Source organism: Astatotilapia calliptera, chromosome 13 (genome assembly GCF_964374335.1).
Source record: "Astatotilapia calliptera chromosome 13, fAstCal68.1, whole genome shotgun sequence".
Lineage (NCBI taxonomy): Eukaryota > Metazoa > Chordata > Actinopteri > Cichliformes > Cichlidae > Astatotilapia > Astatotilapia calliptera.
The window spans coordinates 14,116,532-14,138,557 of NC_137434.1; the positions used below are offsets into that span (position 1 = coordinate 14,116,532).

Consider the following 22,026-nt stretch of genomic DNA (forward strand, 5'->3'; position numbering starts at 1 on the left):
TTTAAACTGTGAACTGTGCAAAGCAATTCTAGTATATCAGCAATAGTGACCTAGAAAGAAAGTGTAATAGATCCACTTTTAATAAAACCAACTACCTTGATCAGTTTGAACACTGTGGTCAGGTTACGTCTTGTTTTTCATTATCTTGACATTTTAGAAATGTATTAAATAGGCTGTACAGTAGCCACATGGCTAGATATACAGTTAGGTCCAGAAATATTTGGACAGAGCTAACGTTTTGTACATTAATACAATGGCTTTTAAATAAAACAACTCTGATGCAGTTCAAGTCCAGACTTTCAGCTTTAATTCAGTGGGCTGAACAAACATTGCATACAAATGTGAGGAACTGAAGCATTTTTTTAACACAATGCCTGAATTTCAGGGCTTCAGAAGTAATTGGAAAAATGAAATAAGTGAAAATAAAAATTTCCATTCATTTCTAATACTTGGTTGAAAACCCTTGAAGTCTTGAATTCATGGACATCACCAGCTTCTGGGTTTCCTCCTTTGTAATGCTCTGCCAGGCCTTTACTGCAGCAGCCTTCAGTTGCTGTTTGTTTGTGGGTCTTGCTGTTCGAAGTTTAGTCTTCGACAAGTGAAATGCTCAGCTGGGTTAAGATCAGGTGACTACTTTGCCATTCAAGAATATTCCACTTCTTTTGTTTAATAAACTCCTGGGTTTCTGTAGCTGTATGTTTTGGGTCCATCTGTATTACAAAACACTGCCCAATCGATTTGACTGCATATAGCTGGATTTGAGCAGACAGTAAAGTAATTCTGTATGTATGCCCGAGTTCATTCGGCTGCTTCTGTTCTGTGTCACATCATCAATAAACAGCCAGTGTCACTGGCAGCCGTGCACGCCCAAGCCATCACATGGCCTCCGCCGTGTTTTACAGATGATGTGGTATGCTTTGGATCATGAGCTGTTCCATGCCTTCTTCATACTATTTCCAGAACTGAACTTTACTGAGACTTGGATCGATACGCTTATCTCCTGGAGAGTGTTGTGAAGGGGTTTCTCTTCACCATGGAAATTATTCTGTGATCATCCACCACTGTTGTCTCCACTGGACGTCCAGTTCTTTTTGCCGAGTTTACCAGTGCTTTCTTTCTTTCTCAGGATGTATCTGTAGATTTTGCCACTCACAATATTTTAGCAATTTCTCAATGTTTTTTGTTTTTTTTTCTTCTGTTTTCACTTAATGGTGGCTTGTTTCACCTGCATGGAGAGTTGTTGTCTGTTCACAGCAAAATCTTCCAAATGCAAGCAACCCACCTCAAATCAGCTCCAGGCCTTTTATCTGCTTAACTGATAATGACATAGCAAAGAAATTGCCCACACCTGCCCATGAAATAGTCTGAGTCAATTGTCCAGTTACTTTTGGTCCCATTAAATAGAGGGTGGCACATGTTAAGAACGTTTCAGTAAACGGGTAAAAAAAACAAAAAAAAACAAAACCTAAACTTGTGTCAATGTGTAAAAAATATTTGCGCCTAACTGTACCTAGTCAACTGCTCGTTGACACATATCTAATCAGCCAACCACATGGTTGAAATTTAATGCAAACATACACACATAAGTTCATATCTATCATGTTTCATCCAAGTCGGGAACCTCGGCATCCATCATTTTGGACATTGATCTAAGTTTTGATAATCACATCAATAAGGTCACCATAACTGCTTTCTATCACTTAAAAAATATATCCAAGGTTAATTACTGTTTTGAAGTGACTCTGAGAATTGGTCCATGTAGACCAAGTGGTAAAATTATTGTAACGCTCTGTTTGCAGGAATCCCCAAATCAGCTGTAGGCATCTTCAGGAACTTGATTGGCTCCTAGAGCAATTTAGACTTACCTTTAAAATGTTTTATATTAGTTCACAAAGCTCTCAATCTCTGACTTGCTCACTGGCTGCAACCCAGTCAGACCTCTCAGGTCATCAGATTCAGATCTTATAATTGTTCCCAGAATCAGATTTCCGTCTGCTGAAAGTGCTTTCAGTTATTGTGGTCCTGTTCTTTGCAAAAGGCTGCCTGCTGATCTGAGATCAATTATATCTGTGTGTACATTCAAAAACAGACAATTTCAATTACACATGTCTACAGTTAGCAGGTGTTGTTCCCCTTTGCTGTTTTCACTGCTCTGTGGCATTTTTTAATGTCTTCTTGTTCCATATTAAGTACATCAAGTTCTCATATGATGAAATGTGCTATATAAATAAAATTGCCAATTGAGGTATTTAGACATGTTCAAATGACCAGATGAAGTGGAATGGTTGTTGGTGGCAAATGGGCTTTGAGAAACTGCTTATCTGCTGGGATTCCCACTCTATGCTTTATGGAGATTGTTCAGAAAAATGGAAAAATATTCACTGAGTGAAAGTTCTCTGGGTGAAAATGTCTTGCTGATGCAAGAGTATAATAACCAGACTGCTTCAAGTTAATAGGAAGGCAACAACAACTCAAATAACCACTCATTACCGCCAAGGTATGCACAAGAGCATCTCACAACACATCAAACCGTGAAGTACATGTAATACAGTAGCAGAAGACCACACCAGGTGCCACTCCCACCAGCTAAAATCAGGAAACTGTGCAGCGTCAGTCTCATTATAAATGGACAATAGAATATTGCATCATTTGGTCAGTGAAGCCTTAATTTCTGCTGAAAATTTTAGACGTTAAGATCAAAATTTGACGTAAACAGCTTGAAAACATGAATCAACAGTTTGGGCTGCTTTCGTGGTGTTGTTGTCACACAAGACCTGAACAATTTTCCAGCACTTTTCTTAATCTATGCTACAAAGCTCTGAGGCAAAAGGGAATCCAACCCAGCAAGTGCACCCAACAAAGTGGCAGGCGAGTAAGCTTATTAACAAATATAGTATTGGTCAGTTCAGCATTCAAAACTAAAATGCGCCCTGAAGTAAAACTAAGTAATACCAACATTACATCTCAGCAAACATCTTACACACCACTGCATGCAGAACGGCTCACTGACTCAGTTTTACATAATGAACGACAACTTTGACAAAACAATCTTTAGTTCTTTTAAATTGAGTTTAAAGAGTTCACTCAGTAGCTGTTTTTCTTTCGTAGCACTAACTCACATTTCATGGTCTTGTGGAAATGGTTTCGCAGTCAAAGCAGCGACTGAGTGCATGATGAACCTTCCGATTCCATTTTTTTAAAGACAGATTTTTATATTTTTTCCACTATAAAGAAAGAGGGGGAAAAAAGCAGCATCAAGTACATGACTTTAAACTCACCAAACTAAAAATCCATCCATCAATCACCTGCTTAACCGGGAGTGAGGGGACCTCCAGCTTATCCAGCTGTCACTGGAGCTAGGCAGAGTAAACCCTGGAGAGGTTTCCAGACTATCACAGGCCTTCACCTCAAGATTTCACTAACTTAACCTGCAACAGGCTTTTTCTAGAAAAGCTCAAACTTTTTAGATTGAAGGAAAAAAAACAAGGATGCTGGCTCATTTAAAAAGAACTAAACATTGCCAAATCCTCCCACTGAAAAGCTAACACTCCGTAATGACTGCAAATCATTTATTCGATCTGAAATAAGGACTGAGACAGTTATCAAATACATTTTGCTAATTTTAATACAGCTCAAGGGTGAGATGTACAAGTATGCATTATTAGATGCTATCTAATCCTTAAAAAGAAATAAACTACGTGCACGCAAATCTCCAAATTAACCAGAGCTGCCTCTGGTGAGGCGTACTGAATAACAAATGACACTGCTGCAAATTTAGTCCCCTGGGTAAAATTATGCTGCATTAGGACAAAAAGATACATCATGCGCTGAGCAGAAACGAACAATAGAGTCAGAGAAGTAATCATTACCACTGATGAATAACGTTTTGATTTGCTGTGGTGCTCTTTCACATCCCAACAAATAACAATTGAGTATTTTTTTTATGTTTTCTGTAACTGGCTCATAGTTTAAGCTCAAGGTGCCTCTTTAGATTTTTTAAGTGTTAGTCGATATTATTTGCCTGTGCATGGAAAACAGATGAACTTGGGGATTTTCCAGATTGTAGTGCATTCACAAAGCCGCAGTAAAGGCATGGACGTCACTTTCCATATGAGGCTTCTGAAACAAATGCTGCGATTACGTCTTGGATTATGTTTCTCACCCTTTGCGTAATGCACCATCCCCACAGTACACCCCTGGTCCATGTAATGACTACAGGAAGAGAACAAATCACACAACGAAAGCAAGTTCATGACTAATGATTGTAAATCCATTTGAAGGAGATAAACAGTCCTAGTCAAGTGCCTGCCCACAGTCTAAGAAAGTGCCAGCTTTGTCAGATGTAGTCATGCTCCACCAAATATTAAACATCAAGGGTCTCTTGCTGACAGCAGCCCGGCTGTGCACTGTTATCCAGTTGCCTTATTACACTGAATAAATCCTCTCCATGTCAAGCACCATGCTTGGATTTTAAGACCTAATTTAATTCCAGCCATGTGCAGCTCGGGCGCTCTGATGTTTAAAGTGAGAGACACTGATGCAGGATGCTTTGCATATGCCACAGGAAGTCGTGAAACAGAAATGTGCATTAATGGTACAAATAATGTTTTGGTCATCATCAGGGACATTTGTCTTAAATTCATCTATGATTAAATTACAGATTGAGGTTTCCACAAAATGACCCAAATGTTTCCTCCAGCCTCCTGAAAAATGCATTTACATTCATAAACTAACACTGCTGTCCCTCTAATTGGATCCAAAGTTAGCAGTCTGGTAAAGTGCATAGTATGAGGGGAGATAAGAGCACAAAACTGTACCTCCTAAAGAACCGAGATTGGAGGAGTCTGTGTTGCTAATTCCACAGCAGCACAAAAAGGTTAAGACTTTTAGACAGCCACCTTTTTATTTTATTTTTTAAACAAATTATTGAACTGAGGCTCAAGAGGAAAGTGAGGAAATATCTCTTGACCACGTATGCTTTGAATAAATTGCATTGTGCACTAGGAGGCAATATTCCAAGGCAGCATAATACAAGTGTGGAAATTGTTTATTTTCATCCGCCCTCCTGCCACCATTCATCCACACTGCTGCCAGCAAATACAATGACATTGTTTTTGAGACAGCTGGGAAATGTTCTAGTCATCACCCCCCAAACCATGTCTCTGCCAAAATACTGTGCACTGAGAATATAAGCCATCTGAGTTCAGACCAGAGTAAAAACAAAGAAGGAAAACAAACCAAGAGAGCAGTTTTAACGCATGGTTAGGCAGAAATAAATGCAGGATCACGGACATGTGAGCAAAGAATATCATACAGCGGAAAAAAAGAAACGTCTGTGTGAATTTTTGAAAGGTTGAATCAAAACCTGCAATAAAGAAAATAGAAAAAAAAAACATTTTTAGACAAAATACAAAAGCTTACTGTTTCAATTATAGATTTTTTTAATGTTATTTTTGGTCATAATCTTTCTATTTTTCCTTTCCATGAGCACTGTGGTGCACTCCTTTAATTTTCTTCACTTTTTCTCCCAAAGTCTGCTATGCTGGAATTAAAAGACTGAAAGACAGATTTTCAACTTTAATACTTAATACAACAGTTTAGGGAATTTGTAAGATTCAGCAGAATTCAGAGCATGTCCAGAGATACAGAATTATTTGTATGTGTATTTAAACATTTGAGAATCAGGCCTCTTGAAAGAAAGATTCCAAATCTTCTGTCATCTCGGCCAAATGTTGGGAGGTGTTTGCTGCCACCTCTTGAGTTCCGGTTGATCCTTTGGAGGCAGAGTTTTCCTGTGACCTCTGCGGAGCATCCATCTCTCTCTTTATGTCCTTGCCTCCACCCAGAAGTTTCTGGCTCTCCAGAAAGTACTGGTTAGGGTGATTGAGTGAGAAAGATGAGTCTTCAATCTGTTAATAAAAAAAAGAGAAACCACAGGAGAAGGAAGGTCAGGAGATAGTAAGAACAGCAGGTTTAGTTTTCACAAAAGTGGCAGGTTGCTAGGGCAATGATTGACTGATTCAATAAAATGTCACCTTTTATAAGACGGTCATTTAGCATCTCCGTCAGTAAGGGGGATGTGCAATGGTTTACTAATTTACTAACGATTTACTAATGAGGACAGGAGGCTTTCACAGCCACATTAGTGCGCAAAGTCACCTGCTAACTATTCTATCGGAGCACAGTGAAAAGATGAAATGGCCTTTCAGGAAATAAAAATGTCAAAATCATTCATGATGAGTAAAAAACCCATTAATCAATTAGTGGATGGAATACAAATTCTCTTTCTGTGACCTTTTCTGCGATTTTTTTAAAAATAATTAAGTAATTTGATTGATGTTTTCAAAACATTTCAATGTGGAAAAAGTAAATGATTTAAAATACCCAAACAGCGTGTCAGCATCTTCAGTTACCAAGGAGATATTTCACTGGCTATTCGTACCTATTGAACCACTAGAGTACCGGCCTTCCTTTTAATAGTATTTTAAGGTATCTGCAAGTAGTAGACCTAAATGCTAGTCCGTCAGCTCCTAACATTTTTTTTTTTAGAGTTGTTGGGATGATAAAAATTTAAAATGTGCATTCAGTCTGTATATTGCCATGTGAGGCAAATAAATTTATTTTACACATGACTGCAAAACATACTGTTTGCTATTTTATTATTTGTTTGCCTGGAGAAAATAAATGTACATGTAATGACTTTAACTAAACAAGTGACCCACAAATTCTAAATAAAAAACAATAAACAACCCAAATAGCCCTGGGAATTTTCCCCACAAAAGGAACATCAGAGCAGATGTTCAACACCAGCACAGTTTATATCAGTGAATCAAATTTTGTTGCACTACTTAATTATACGGATAATAATGACAGCAAAGATATATTTTACCAGTAGTAACTGTTTCAAGTGGTAAGATTTTCAATATGTAAAAATCTTCCTATAATGAGCAGCAAAAAGATAAGGCACAAAATAGACTAAGTAAGTCAATCTTTAGCAAATTAGAGCAAATTAGAGTTCTAATGTATATTGAAATAAAAATAATTGACATTATTTTTTAAAAAGAAGATATGAATGTAAAGTCCTGGAAATCTACAGATTTAAGATTGACATGTAACATGATAAACACAGGCTAATGGATCTATGGTTTAAATTAAGACCATGCTGAATTGTACTACTAGATGTACTATTAATGTACTCAGCAATACACACAGGGATTCACATCCCAAACCCAGCAGACCATTGTTTCGTTTATACTGCTTTAGTAGAGTGAAGAGATATAAATCACTGACAGAAAGACTGAATTTTAAAAATCTATCTAAATTCATGTAGTGTACATTTGTATACATTGAGTCCATTTAAATAAGGATAGGAACTTGTAATAACACTAAATAGTTACCTTACTAAAAGTGCAATGTGTCATTTTCCCCTATCAGCATTAATTGTAGTGATGCCTTCCTTTTGAAACTGAACACAATCACCTGTTGGTTTGTGAGCTAGTGGTTTTAGGCCTCATGTGAGGCCTGGATCTTCTCATTATGCACCGAGTCAAATGTCAAACATGAAGCTGCCACATCCTGACTCATACCTTGCTGTTAATCTTAGTATAATATAAGTATATGTAAAGATGTGCTTAAGAGGATAGACTCAGTATTAAAGTGTTTATTAAGGTAGGATTAGATGTAAAGTTTGACTTGTTCCTGAAGCCAGAGGCGTTGCCCCCTGCTGGTCATTAGAATGAATGAACTGACCTCTACTGTCCATTCACACTACACCAAAAGCTGTGTAAATGCAGTGCATCCATGTGTGCAAACTCCAGCTGAATGACCTGAACAATCTGCAGTAACAAGAAAATGTGTTGTCACTTTCAGTCCTAGCTTTGCTGACTGAACAGGATGATGACTCACGCACATAAAACAGCTTAAATTAAATAAGCATCCACAGGGAGGCAAAATAGATTGGAATGCTATAATAAACCTATGAAAATTAAGCGGCTGTGACAGACTGCTAATGATGGATGGGATGACAGTTTTGGGTCTCTCCTGAGCCTTCATGCATGAGATGCAAGGACCAAACCCCTGCCTCTGACACAGGTACCCCTGCTTACTCCCTGCATCAAATGACTCCACTTACATTGTGTGTCAGCTCAAAGTATTTCTGGCATGCCAGCTGGTAGTGCATTCCTTTAACCAGCTCCAGGATCTGCAACAAAAGGCACAGTTCACAAAAATTAAGGTTAAACTTCTACACCTTAGATACTGATACAGCAACTCTACAGAGAATACTGTTGCCAATTTTTGCTTCCCCAGCCCTCTATTTAAAATGACTTTACACATTTCTTTTTTTTAGTAAATCATCATGACAGAAGTGAATACATCCTTCAAAAAATCTCTTCAAACCTAATAAAAACAGATCACATACATATTTAGGCTAATCTAAATATTCATGCCCTGGGTCAGCTCTTTGGAGAATAACCAGTGGCAATGATTACAGATCTCAATTTTGGGGGATTTTTTTTTTTTTTTGCCTTCTGAAGCTCTACAAAGCAGAAAAGGGAGAGGGTGAACACCCAGCCTGCAGCCCAACTTTTTACTGGGTCACATAAGAACGGCAACGTTCTGGTAATAAAGCCACTGTAGTGTGCAGTGAGACTGCATACTCGGGGTGAGTGACCTGCTGAAAAAAGAAAAATCCCAAGTTATCAGTACTCACTAGGAGAGAGACACTTCTGAGGAGTCTGCCTGAAATTAGTTCCTTCATTATTCCCCAGATTCCTGAAGGCTGCCTCCAGCATGAAACTGCCACCAGCATGCTAAACACTGAGGCTGGGGTTAGATCAGTGTCGAGCTACGCACCGTTTCAGTCAGACTTTGCCGTTTTTATCAGAGCTTTAGTTTGCTTAGTGGAATATTAGGAGCATTTGCTAAAATGCACACAAATGATGGATAATATAGGAACAATACAAGCTGTGTTATTATGGTAAGGCTTTTATTTTGTGAGGTTTATTTCTGAAGGTTCCTCTGGGATTATAGAACAACGTCTTAGATTCACAAGACATTTCGTGATACTATTACAGCCTTAGTTATCTTTACCTTTTTGGTCTCTCAGAAATAAATCTCTTTTATATTCACAAAACCTCATGTGTGAATATATACCCAAACGTCTCTACAAATGCTGCACAGATTGCCATAAATTATTGACTTGTATATTAGTTTTTCACCTTTTTTTGTAAGCAATCTGCACACCATCTCCCCGCTGAAAGGGTTCAGCAATTTTTAGAAGACTGTTTATTATCAGTAAAACTCAAAATATGTATATGTAGTTGTATTTACCTGTACTGATCTTTCTGTGGAAAACTGCTCCAAATCAAAGCTGTACCACATGGCATTAGCTTGTCCCGATCAGATGTGTGACAAAAAAGGTGATAATGTAGGTAGGGTCAAGTGATTAAAGCCCAGAGACCAGTCCATATATATATATATATATATATATGTGTTAGGGGTGCAACGATACTCGTATCGATATTGAACCGTTCGATACAGTGCTTTCGGTTCGGTACGCATATGTATCGAACAATACAAAATTTGTAATTTATTTGATCAACTTTCCTTCTGACGATGCTGTCTGTGTTGAGCGCTCAGTGAATCTGCGTTCGACTACTCCGCCTAGGCTGCACTGTCGAGCGCAGATCCACTGAGCATTCAACACAGACAGCATTGTCAGAAGGAAGAGCGCAGGGCAAGCTAGCGAGACAGAAGTTAAGCTCTCTTTGCAACATGGCAAATTGAACCTCCCCCACCCTCATTCAGATTTGGCGTTTGGAATTATTTTGGTTTTCATGTGACGTATGACCCTGAAGGTAAGCGCGTCATGGACTAAAGTAAGACAGTATGTTGGATGTGCCACGCAATGCTCAATTACATGGGTGGGAACTAGTGTGTTAGCGCAGTTAGCTCGTTAACGTGTTGGCCGTCTAGCCCTACGCACGGGGCGATCAGGGGTAGCTCGTTAACGGAGATTTGCCGTGTTGTGGCGTTAACGTCATTTCAACGAGATTAACGCTGACAGCACTAGTGGGAACACAACGAATATGACTGCACATTTACGCTGACATCATCCTAGTGCAAAGACAAGTGGAAGCAGACGAAAACAACAAGCATGCTACAAACTTTACCCGAGTCATTTAGACAGCCGTTAGCACAGGATTCTCCTTCTGGGGACCTGATATGTTTAATATTGTGGCGAGCTCAGACAAGGAGGAGACAGAGGTGTCGTTTGGTCTTGCTTCCCGTGAGCTAGCCAGGGAGCACATCTGCAGATGAACACTGCCGCTAGCTAACTGCTCAGCGCGGCAACCGCACAGCAACAACAACAACAACACACAGGGCGCCCTCTGACCCCGGAAGGACACACCGTCGCAGCGAGAGGGCGTCACCCGTCACTATGGCAACATAAAAAAAAAACATAACTGTACAAACAGAACCCAGAACCCCCATTAGAACCCATGAGAAATGCAAGAAATGCATTATTGCTCAGTCTGCAATATCTTTCCCAGAACAAACACCAATTGCAAATAACATACTAAAAATAAACCTGAAAAATCTGTTTAGAACAGCGTACTATGTTGCAAAGAGTGAACTACCACTGGCAAAATTTAGCAGTCTTTGCAAACTTCAAAAAGCAAATGGCCTAGATCTTGGTTCCACTTGTCTCTTACCCGTGACTTCAGTGGAAATTTCAAATTCAGGATCTGACACAGACTGATTCATGTCCTACACAGTTCTTACAAGTTCATAGAAATTTCTGTTCAATTAGAACCAAGTATTTGAGTTGATGATTGTAATTTTTATACAATGTTGTAATTTGTTTTTCAACAATTTTTTGATTAATGTTTTGTTTCCTTTACAATATTATACTTTAATGTATAATATTGTAAAGGAAACAAAACATTAATCAAAAAAATACTCTTTTTTATTTTATATTTATATTTATTTATATCTATATATATATATCTATCTTTCCCAGAACAAACACCAATTGCAAATAACATACTAAAAATAAACCTGAAAAAAAAAAAAAAAAAAATATATATATATATACGGTATATAGATATATAGATATATATATATATATATATATATATATATATAGAGATATATATATATATAGATATATAGAGATATATATATATATATATATATATATATATATATATATATATATATAGAGATATAGAGATATATAGATATATAGAGATATATATATATATATATATATATATATATATATATATATATATATAGAGATATAGAGATATATATAGATATATATATATATATATATATATATATATATATATATATATATATATATATATATATATATATATATATATATATATATATATATATATATATATATATATATATACATACATAGATATAAATAAATAAAAACAAAAGAAGCTCTATTCTGCAGGGGGCATTTACAATATTTAAGACAAACTGCCATTGGCTACTAACATGAGTACTATTTGGTGGTTTCTAAATTATTTCTTTGACAGTTTTTATAAATCCAATAAGATTGCTGGCTGAGTTTTGTGAGACTGAAGAAGAAACATAACCCACATGCTGTCCCCAGTCAGAGAAGGGAATTGTGGCTAGAGGGCTGTTCAACCATTTGACAAACCGACTGTGGACAGATGGCACCCACCTGATTGATTCCACTGGGAGACACTTTGTACACTTGAAGCTTCTGCTTCAGCAGCTCCGGGTCGCTGTGACGGAATGGACATCCTACAAAGATAAGGCGGGATTTTATTTAAAGGGAAAAAATGCAAATAAAGAATTTCAACAGTTGGAAGAAAATAAAGGAGCATGAAAGCACATTAAACTATAACTGCAGATTTGCAAAGATTTAGCGAACACAAATGTGTTACTGTTTCCAAACCAACCACTTCTTCCAACAGCCGTCAACTCACCATGATGGTCTCCTTGGCTGGGTGGGTTTGATAAAATCACCTTCATGCAACTGTAGGGGGTGTAGTCTGTTCGCTTTCCTTCTTTGCCAAACATGTGGCGGATGCTGTAGGCATATGCTTTGTCAAACTACAGAAAGGGAGAGAAGGAGAGAGGAAGCGAAAGGCATTAGTGAGGATGAGAGTGTAAGAGGGACAAGGTAAGGGTGAAAAGAGTCATTGTCATACATCATGTCAGTTTTGACAGGGTGTTTTCCTCAATGAAATATAGAGCTATTAGAGAGAACCTGCTGTAGAGGTGTCGCCACACTCGAGATAGTTGAACCACGGATGCTGTAATATGGCCATCTTTCTCAGAACTTTTGCCCACTGCCCTGTAGAAGGACTCAATTCAATATGAAGTCTATTTTAAATTCAACAAAACAAGGCCCCAGAACACAGTTTAATGTACACAGCACTTTTGTAATCCTCAATGTGCAGCTCACACTCAGATGAGCAGTTCAATCCTCTAAACTGCTCTAATGAGTTTACTGTAAGTAAAGCAAGCATTTTATATTTCAGTACAGCAGTTGTTTGTGTGAATGTCTGCCGTTCATTGTGTAACAGGCGTTTTGGATTCAACCTATTGAAGGTGACATGCTCAACATGCCAGTCGTTTTAGCTTTGACCTGCCCAGAGTAGTACCCTGCCTTTCGCTCAGTGACAGCTGGGACAGGCCCCCTATGATCCCAAACTGGAAAGCAAATTAAGAAAATTGATGATATTATGGGATGGATATGCTGAATACATGGACTGTAATTACTACTCTTTAAATTTTATAGACTTAAAAAAAATAGTGATAGATTTCTTGACAATGAAAATGATCGTGTTTTTTGCCCTGCATAAACATGAATATTTTCATTTATACTACAGCTTTGCATTAGTACTAACCATCAAGTGTACAGTCAGACTGAATTTACACTCAGATAAAGCCAGGTCTTGTTATATCTTATTCAACAGTTCAATGGCTTAAAGGCAGCAGAACTATGCAAATCCTGGTTTGACATCTTGAAAACCCTTTACCTGATCTGCCCTAAAAGTAGGAGATCAAAGTCAAGGACACATATGAACTGTATTACAGACCTCTGAAATCCTTCTCATCATCTTCTAGCTGGTTATACTTTTTGATGGGGGTCATTTTACACAATCTTTGCAGTGAACTTTTTATTGCACAGTAATTCTGTGCAGTCATTAAAATGCATCGCAGTGACCGTGCCTTTAAAAATCCGACTGTAAAATACAGGGAGGGCGCTCTGACAGTGGCAGAACACAATCAACATGACTGCACCCATCATAACACATTAATGTTGCAATAAAACCCTGCAAACTTACTAATGTGCCAAGCTGCAGTGGCAATTTAAAAACTTGTAAAACCTTCTTTAAGTACGATAAATCAAATAATAAATATAAGAGGTCTTTCCTGATTTAAGACTCCCTTACTCTATTAAAACAAAGCACGGGAACTCCACAAGTGTTACAGCATATTCAAGATGTTACCTGGAATTTAAAAAACAATAATTTCTAGGCTAAAAGTGACATAAAGCCTCAAAAACCATACTAAACAGTCATTTGTCCCAGCAAAGCTGAGGTAAAGCACAACCTGGCGTGTGAATGAAACCCCTCTAAATGTGTTTTTTTTATGTTTTTGTTTTGCCTCAACCTACACTTCAGATAATCCTGGATATACCCCGATACAGCTGACCCCCAAACTGAGCAAATTTACAAAAGATGCGTTCAATGGAGTTGAGCCAAAGCTGCTCTTATGCATATCTTGGCTCATGGGACTACATCACTATAACATCCCCCCACACTCTACAGCACATTCACAAAATCCTGAATTAGGTCACAATCAAAAGGGATTACTTAAGAGTGAGTGAGAGTGTGTGTGTGCGCGTGTGTAAACTTGGCATGGCTTCTTAGGCTCAGCCCATAGTGACTGATGTGCTTATAGCTCCAATCCCTCTCATGTTAAATACCATTATAATACATTTCCCTTTCAATCTGCACAACGGGCCTTTTCACACCAAAAAGCTACAACATAAAGGTGAGTGACTATAAAATGCAGGAGCAGCAGTTCAGTAGTTTGATGTTGCAGAAAAGAAGACATTGATCGCTTTTTAAAAAGGTCATTCACGCAAAATTAGCATTTAACTAAATATTTGAAAAATTAGAGCAGCAAAGTCACTGAGACACAAAATCTGTAACTCATGAAACAGCTTAAACTAAATGGGAGGACTTAAAAAAACTTCACTGTGACAGTTGGAATTTTAAGGAATTTTTAATTTTAGCCTATTTTGACATGTCAAACTAGGAAAGCTCTGTGTGTGTGTGTGTGTGTGTGTGTGTGTGTGTGTGTGTGTGTGTGTGTGTGTGTGTGTGTGTGTGTGTGTGTGTGTGTGTGTGTGTGTGGAGGGGGTTGCATTGGTTTCTTCAGCTTCAGAGTCTGGTGTTGCTGTCTCACTGTCAAAAGTGTCATGGCTGACCGTTCTGCCTTAAAAGCACAGGGCCACAATGTTATTAGCAGCACCTGTGTCATATCTGCTATCCCATGTCATAACTTTTGCAGTAGGTGCCTATTATAGCTTCACCAATACATGACACATGGGCTGTTATTCTTTACCGACAGATCCCATAAATTTAAATTTTGAAGAATTGTGACCAAAATATTGCCACTGGGTAGCTTTTAAACTCAGCATGAGCAGTAAAAATAAAGGAAAGTCTCAGACTATCTGGCTTTTAAACATTATACATCACATATGTGATTTACTGGCAAATATTCTGTTAATTTGGGTCTGGAATTGAGTTTTTCAAGCTGCTAAAATAGTGGTCCAAGAGGAGAAAAGACACAAAAATTCTAATTAATTCCTACATCCTGATGCTATTAATGAGTTGAATGTTGTTTAAGAAAGAAAGAAAGAATAAAAAGAGAGAAAGAAAGACAAAAATCATCTCAGGATTTATTTAATATGGGGTAGCAACAAAGAAGCGTGGGGCTCCTTTTAAATTATACTGAGATAAAAATAGCAAGGTGCACATTTGTAACACATCTCCAAAAGCAGTTAATATGACATGTCATCTAATGACTCATTTGTTTAACCTACATTATGAAAGAATGTGTCAGTTAGTGGAAGTTAATTAACCTTAAGTTAACATTTGAAAAACAAGTAGTTTAAAAGCAGGCCAACCCCCTCAAGGCAATGCAACACACTCAAATGTGGTACAAATAGACACTCCTCCAAATGAATTGGCCAACTTCTGTAGCAAGAATAATGGATAGATCAAGTTGATTTCATCAATTTTCTCTCCCCCTCTAGTCTAATATTACATTGCCTCTTCCTCCGGGCCTCCCTTTTGGCAATGCTGCCTCCCATCTTTTTCCTCTGTGCCTGTCGCATACTAATGAGCAAGCTTTGTGCAGCCTGGCACAAAGTGCAGTCCCTGACACAACACATACATCACAGAGAGCTGTGATCTGGTCAGCGTGATTCTGCTGCCTCTGCTGTGGAAGAAGAGCAGAGCTTTGTGCACAGCTACTTGCTCTGAGAACTTGTACACGGGACCCAAGCCACCTCTGTACAGGGTGCTAAAGAGGGCTGTGCTATACCATGGGGCTCTCACTGAGACTGCTTTACTAGGGTTAGTAAAGGGTTAGTAAATTAACAGCTTAAAAAAAGTGAATGGAATGCCTCAAGTAAAATTCCTTATTTAAATATCTGCATTCAAGAAAGAAAAAAAAAAACCTCACTGAACTAAACTCTAAAATAGCTATCCTGACATCAATCATGGTTCGCATTAGTGCAAAACTATTTCTGAGTGCTCCACAAATTATTCAGTGATATTTTTACTTTTCATCTCCTTAGTATGCATGCATCTGTATGTTCTCCAACCAGAATTACCCTACTTTAACTATCTTTTGGAGTGAATATCTATATTTGAAATGGCAGAGTACATCTTTTAATAACACTCCTATTAACCGTTCCCAGAATACAAACACTACATATTGCCAAAAAAATATGCCTATTACAATTCCAATCAAATTGTATGTCCTAAACATGCAACTTTTTGTGGCTTTTATGGATTGCAATCATGCAATAAACAGCAGTGAACAACAGTTTCGTGTCTCTTCGATTAATATTAGACATCAGGGTTGCTAAAATTCATTAGCCTCCCATTGATCCCATGTACACCCTGCTTCTGCAAAGCTGGTCTTTCCCATGCAGCAAAAAGATTTGAACCTTACAAATGACAAAGCACCTGCTTTCTACGCAGCTACAACCATGTGCATCTTTGTGTATCCATTCTGGTCAGAATCCTGTAATCTGTTTCCTCATTACTCTTTCAACTGAGGCACCAGCAAGAAACAGGGGCTCAAGACAATCCCACATGCTTGGACAAAATGTCTGGCTGATGCAAAACATGACCCAGACTGGAAAGAGCGCAGGCTACCTGGGGTGACACGACCAGGATGCCAGCCGTGTGATCTACTACTACAAATTAGTATTCAAAGACTACAGGGCTCTGGGATCAAGGCCCGTCCATAAGGACAACCACACCAGACTGCTACATCAAGTGTCTATTCAACTCAGCACAATCACTTCTTGGCACTTGCTGTGGAGTAGGGCTGGGCCATATTATACCGTTCACGGTAATACCGGTATAATGTTAGGCAACGATAGGAAAATGAAATATCACGATAGAATGGGAGTATAACGCGCATGCGCAGTGCCTTTGTTTTCATAGCACATGGCCGATTGTTGAGTGAAACAGATGAACCAGAATTGGTTTGTAAAAATGGTGCAACTTCCGTGATGTGGAACTGGTTTGGTGTTTGTCCGTCAGATACACAACAAAGCACATTTTTTTGCAGAACATGCAAGCGGCCGTTGTTATTGTCGTATTTGTCGGACTAAGATGCTCTTAAATCTGGGAGTAATCTGGGTCCTAAACTCCGTATGCTTCAGGTCAAACGAACACTGCAGCATCACTTAGAGTTAAAAACTGTCTAAATTCTTTCATCTTTAATAAAACGATCAGCATTGCTTTAAAGTTCAACTTCCAGGCATCCATGAAAACAAAAGTTATTACATTTAACGGAGTTAGAAGTTAGCAGGAAGCTAGCGGAAGTTAGCTCGCTAGTTTCGCTAGTTACCTAAGCATGATATAGCATGTTCTGACTGAGAGATTTCTGAAAAAAAATCAAACGTACAGCTCTGCTATCACTTCCAACATAAATGAAGACAGGAAACTAAACAGCAGTGACGTTTGTAGGGTTACTGAAGTTGGGCTAGCTGGTATATAATGATGTGCTACGTGATCGCTAGCGACACAGCTATGTTAGCATAACATAAACAGTGAAGCTGGAGGACGAACACTAACACTTTTCCACTTATAAAAGTTAACGTGAAGGTTCTTCATGGTTAGAGACAAATGCAATCGCATGGCAGGATGCTGTAAACGGACCAAACTTCAGTCAGGAGAACAACTGAGATAATCCATCCACAATACGAGGTTAGTCATTAATATACTGCAACAACATGGGAATAGAGCAGCTGCCAGAGAATTCAACATTAATGAATCAATGGTACAGAAGTGGAGGAAGCAAGAAGAATGAGTTTAATAAAGTTTGATTTATCTGACTGCTTTGTTTCACTTAATGTGCCTTATAATCCCGTGCACCTTATGGTCCGAAAAATGCGTACTGCACACTGCAGTTTAATGTTGCAAAGCACCTCTTTTTAACTTCAGTGGATATTATACATGGTTATGCTCAGGATATGTCAGCCCGTTTCTACTGGAAATGCCTTTTGGTTAAACTTTCAGCAAGGAATTTGCATTTGCACTGTTACATTTTTACAAAGCTTTAATGTACATAAAAACCAGCTTCTTGTTTAAGTGAAAATAAATGGAAGGTTGTCTTTTTGCGCTAGTAATGTTGTGGAGTTGTATTTTGTCTCGCATCAATTATATCGTCGGTTATATCGTTATCGCAAATTTTCAAATATATATCGTGATAAATATTTTTGGCCATATCGCCCTGCTCTACTGTGGAGTCTGTTAATACTGTATCTTTTGATGAGCACTCAAAGCTGCAATCCACTTATGTGTGAGCTCTGCATGGATGTCAGCATTAGTCAGATCCACAGTATTTCTGCACATCTTATAAAATATAAATGATTTGATGACAGCAGGTAAAAACACCTCATTCGCAAGTACTTTTGCAACTAACACAACAAACGTTTTCTCAATGCATCTTTTAATCTAGAACAAACGCACCAGGATTTAGAGGTTTCCAGACTTCAAGACAATGAAAGGTACCCATTTAAAGAAAATAAAGCTGACAAATATTTTGGATTTTGCATGTTGAGTGGTGCATATAATTAAAGTGAATAGAATTGCTGACTAATCAGCTCTTAAATTAGGTTGGAACAGAGCAGCAAACAGTCATAAGGTGTAACAGTGAGTTCAGTGTGGAAGAGCAAAACACACTCAAAGAACTGGTTGAGTAAGGTATGCTTAACCCGATATGTTTAGATCCCAACTTTAGGAGAGATTGTTTTCACATCTAATGAACATTAGAGTGCATCTTTTAGGAAACGTGATATCTCAAGAAATTCTGTGGATGGAGCATTTTAAAACAAAAAGCCTACTCAAAAACCACAGGGCAGCCATATTTCACGTCTAAGATAGCCCAGACAAGGTGAGGCATGTGAGGAGGTTTCCCACATTCTGTAGTGCTTACTGTAAAGGCAACTAAAAAAGCAATTTGATACAACAAGAGAAATTAAGAAGTTATTTTCTTGATAGATGATAAGGAAATGCTTTAACATTTATCTGAATCGATGTACGCATGCCAGACCAATTCAGAGACATCCCATCTAACAAATGAGGTATGATCACAAAGTCCTGCAATGCTGCAAACCAAAAATACTTTGTGCGCTTTGATGCATAAAGCATCAAAGGGAAGGCTTGAATTGTGGTGAGTACAACACAAAGCGCTCGAAAATATGCTTGTTTATTGACATCAACAACAAAGTCTCCACCTTTAAAGGCTGTTATTTTTCACACAGAGAGGAAATCCAGCATGCATGGCGAGTAAGTGTGTTCATATCGCTGGAAGCCAGAGGTGAATAAGAGGATGGCTTTGAAAGTGAATAGCAGCATAGTTTGTGCTTTTAATAAACCCACTGAACTTTCTGATCACACCTCCTAAAGTATCTGCAACTATGGTGAATCAACACGGGAAACAAATCTCCCCGGCCCTGTTAACATAACACAAACAACACGATCATATCCAAACTTTTAGAGTCAAGTCAAAAAAATCTAAAAAAAATTAATAGTCTAATAAATTTATATTTAAAGCCTTGCAAGACTAAAAAGCATGATTCATAGCTACTTAACTCCACAGCATGAAATTCTATTTGTTCTATCTGAGCTGGTCCATTATGTGGAGTCTCCTGTCACTTCTCTCTCTTACTCACATAAAGAGTGAGCGTTTTCTTCATGCAGAACAATTTTAATGTCTTTACTGTGTCTGTCTCCTACCGAGAGACATAATAACCCAACTCATAACCACTTCAGTTTTCATTAGCCTCATCAAAGCACTGAGTGCACCTAATGACACCAGTGAACTTTCCTTCAATCAATAAAGCTTTGATGGAACCACTTAATCTCCAATAAAAGCAGCCCCACCCACTGAAGTGTTGAGCAGACCAGACCAAAAACCCTCAGTCTGAGAAATTCAGACATCACTGTATCACTATATTTTACTTAACTTCCAGCAACATATGTACCATCATATGTTGTAAAAAAACAAAAAAAACCAAGAATGTTTTGAAATGGGATCAAATTTAGCCTGTAAAATAAAAAAAATAAAAAACTGTAGCCCGTATCATTTCTGGGGTGGATGAACGGTTACCGAGTCAGGGCTCGCAAAATCGCTAGCCCAACGTCCCGGAGCTAGCGATATCTCCGGTCGGGCGACCAAAATCTATCTCAACCCCGCCCGTCGGGGTATATGATAACCCGACGGGCGGGGGCTGAGATAGATTTTGCGAGCCCTGCGAGTGATGCCTGTATGTTATGTAACATTTTGTTGACAATGAACCAATTATGAATAGGATGGACTGAACCACCCTTCACCAGGAGAGCAGGTAGAAGGCATCTGTTGACATCTTGTTTTAAAGATACTCAGAAAATATTCATTTACAAAGCATTAAAATGTATCAACATTACCTTGTCTGCATCCACTTTGCCTCTTATGAACTCCATTTTCCAGAACTGCAGTGCCTGCTCCAAAGACAGGCCGATACCTTTGAGGAAGAGACCGTATTGCATCCGACCTCCGTGGCGGAGATGATGGTTTTCTCTAAGAGACTGGTGGAGCTGCCTCATACACAATGGGAATGACTTCCCTGAAAGCTGTAAGCAGGTAATTGTTAATGACAAACCTGAAGAAATGCCTTATATAATTTATATTTTCCTATAAGTACATATTTTGTATCTATGGAGTACAAAGGATATTAATTAAGTGAAATTAAACACCACATATTTTTGTATTCACTGCCCCAGACCAGCAATAAGGCCCTTCTATGCAAAAAGGCACCTTGAAGAATTTGCCATGCGAAGAAATTTCAAGAACAGATGTTTAAAGCAACTTACTGAATCAATCTGATCCAAGGAGATTTTCCCAACATTCTTCTGGATGCTGTAATCCTGTCCCACATAGGCATGACTAAAAGAAGAAAAACAATACATTATACACGTGTGTAGTTGTCAACGATCTGCTGATTCAATGACAGCAGAGCCTCAAACCTGTGCACCAGGAGCTTCATATCATAGCTTTCCTGGCTGAACAGCACCTGTAGATGCTATAGTACTTTTGGCCAGTCTATTCAGTGTTTACGGTTTGCCAGGAACTTAAAGTAGAAAACTCAAATGATCTTTTTTAGATACATTCAGCAGATTTAAAAGTATTATACAAACACCCATAACAGCTTAAGATGACGTCTTCAATTGTCTTGCTTTGTCCAACCAAGACTACAAATAATAAAAAGCCAAAATCAAAATATTTTCTATGAACTCAAAGATCTATACCATTTATTCCCTTACCCTGTTCTTAAAACTGCGACTGTCTCTCTACCTTGTAATTACCCATGTGAACTAACACGACTACCATCCAATATTTTCTCCCAGAAAAGCAGCAGGCATGGTAGATAAAACAGTGCACAAGTTGGATATTTCTAGTAACCTTATGCTGGAAGCATTATGCTGAACACGCACTAAGGGGCAAAAAGTTTCCACAACATCTGGACTTTATTTAAAGTGTCTGGGTTAACTCAGACCAACCAAAGACACTTTGGTGCAGAAGATCAATTGTGCTAGAAGTCTTTTTCATGGCCACACTGGCGAAACAGCAGCGATGTTATTCATCCTGCTTCTTACCTGAGGTGGTTAAGGAGAGGTTGGAGCCGTTCATCAGAATGCACTGCTGGTAGCGAGCGAGCCGTCAACTGCAGGAGAGATGGGCATCACATGAGTAATGGCAAACAGTCTAGGTCAAAGTGTTATAACGGCCCAAAGTTGCAGGTTAAGTGCACCTGATTCGTTTTAAACTATTTGCACTTTAAACTAGCGCACAGAATCTCGTAATTAAAGCTGTCTTTCTGGAGCGCCGTTATCCAAACAGATCAGAAACGTGTAAACAATTTAAACCAAAAGTTAAGTTCGCCACAGTATCTATCATTAAAGACCTTGATTATGTGTTGCTCAGTGTTTACTAATTTCCAACGAAAAAAAAGAAAAAAGGAAATTGCTGGCTGTGCGATCAATCCTGCGACACCTATGTGAATCCACGACATTCAAAACAAATTACAAAAATCCTGCTTTACTAAATGTATCCTTGCAGCCTCTTGTCAGCTTAGTGTATCAACGCCCTTAAGAGTGATAACGTTAATGCATCTCCAGGCAACCTTGGCTTAAAAAACAGTAAGATGGTTTTTCTGACTTCAGGTTG

At 38.4% G+C, this 22,026-nt stretch overlaps 1 protein-coding gene across 2 annotated transcripts in view; it reads right to left on the reverse strand.

The window, feature by feature from the left end:
* Positions 1-5,029: 5,029 nt before the first annotated feature.
* prim2 (DNA primase subunit 2) overlaps positions 5,030-22,026 on the reverse strand; it is a 28,916-nt gene continuing 11,919 nt past the window's right edge. For both annotated transcript variants that reach the window (XM_026189456.2, XM_026189455.2), the window contains exons 8-14: positions 21,456-21,523; positions 20,673-20,745; positions 20,247-20,432; positions 11,979-12,105; positions 11,711-11,793; positions 8,132-8,200; positions 5,030-5,909 (exon numbers count right to left, since the gene is read on the reverse strand). In XM_026189456.2, the coding sequence (XP_026045241.2) occupies positions 5,682-5,909; positions 8,132-8,200; positions 11,711-11,793; positions 11,979-12,105; positions 20,247-20,432; positions 20,673-20,745; positions 21,456-21,523 (834 nt within the window). In that variant the 3' untranslated portion in view covers positions 5,030-5,681. The remainder of the gene's footprint in view (positions 5,910-8,131; positions 8,201-11,710; positions 11,794-11,978; positions 12,106-20,246; positions 20,433-20,672; positions 20,746-21,455; positions 21,524-22,026) is intronic.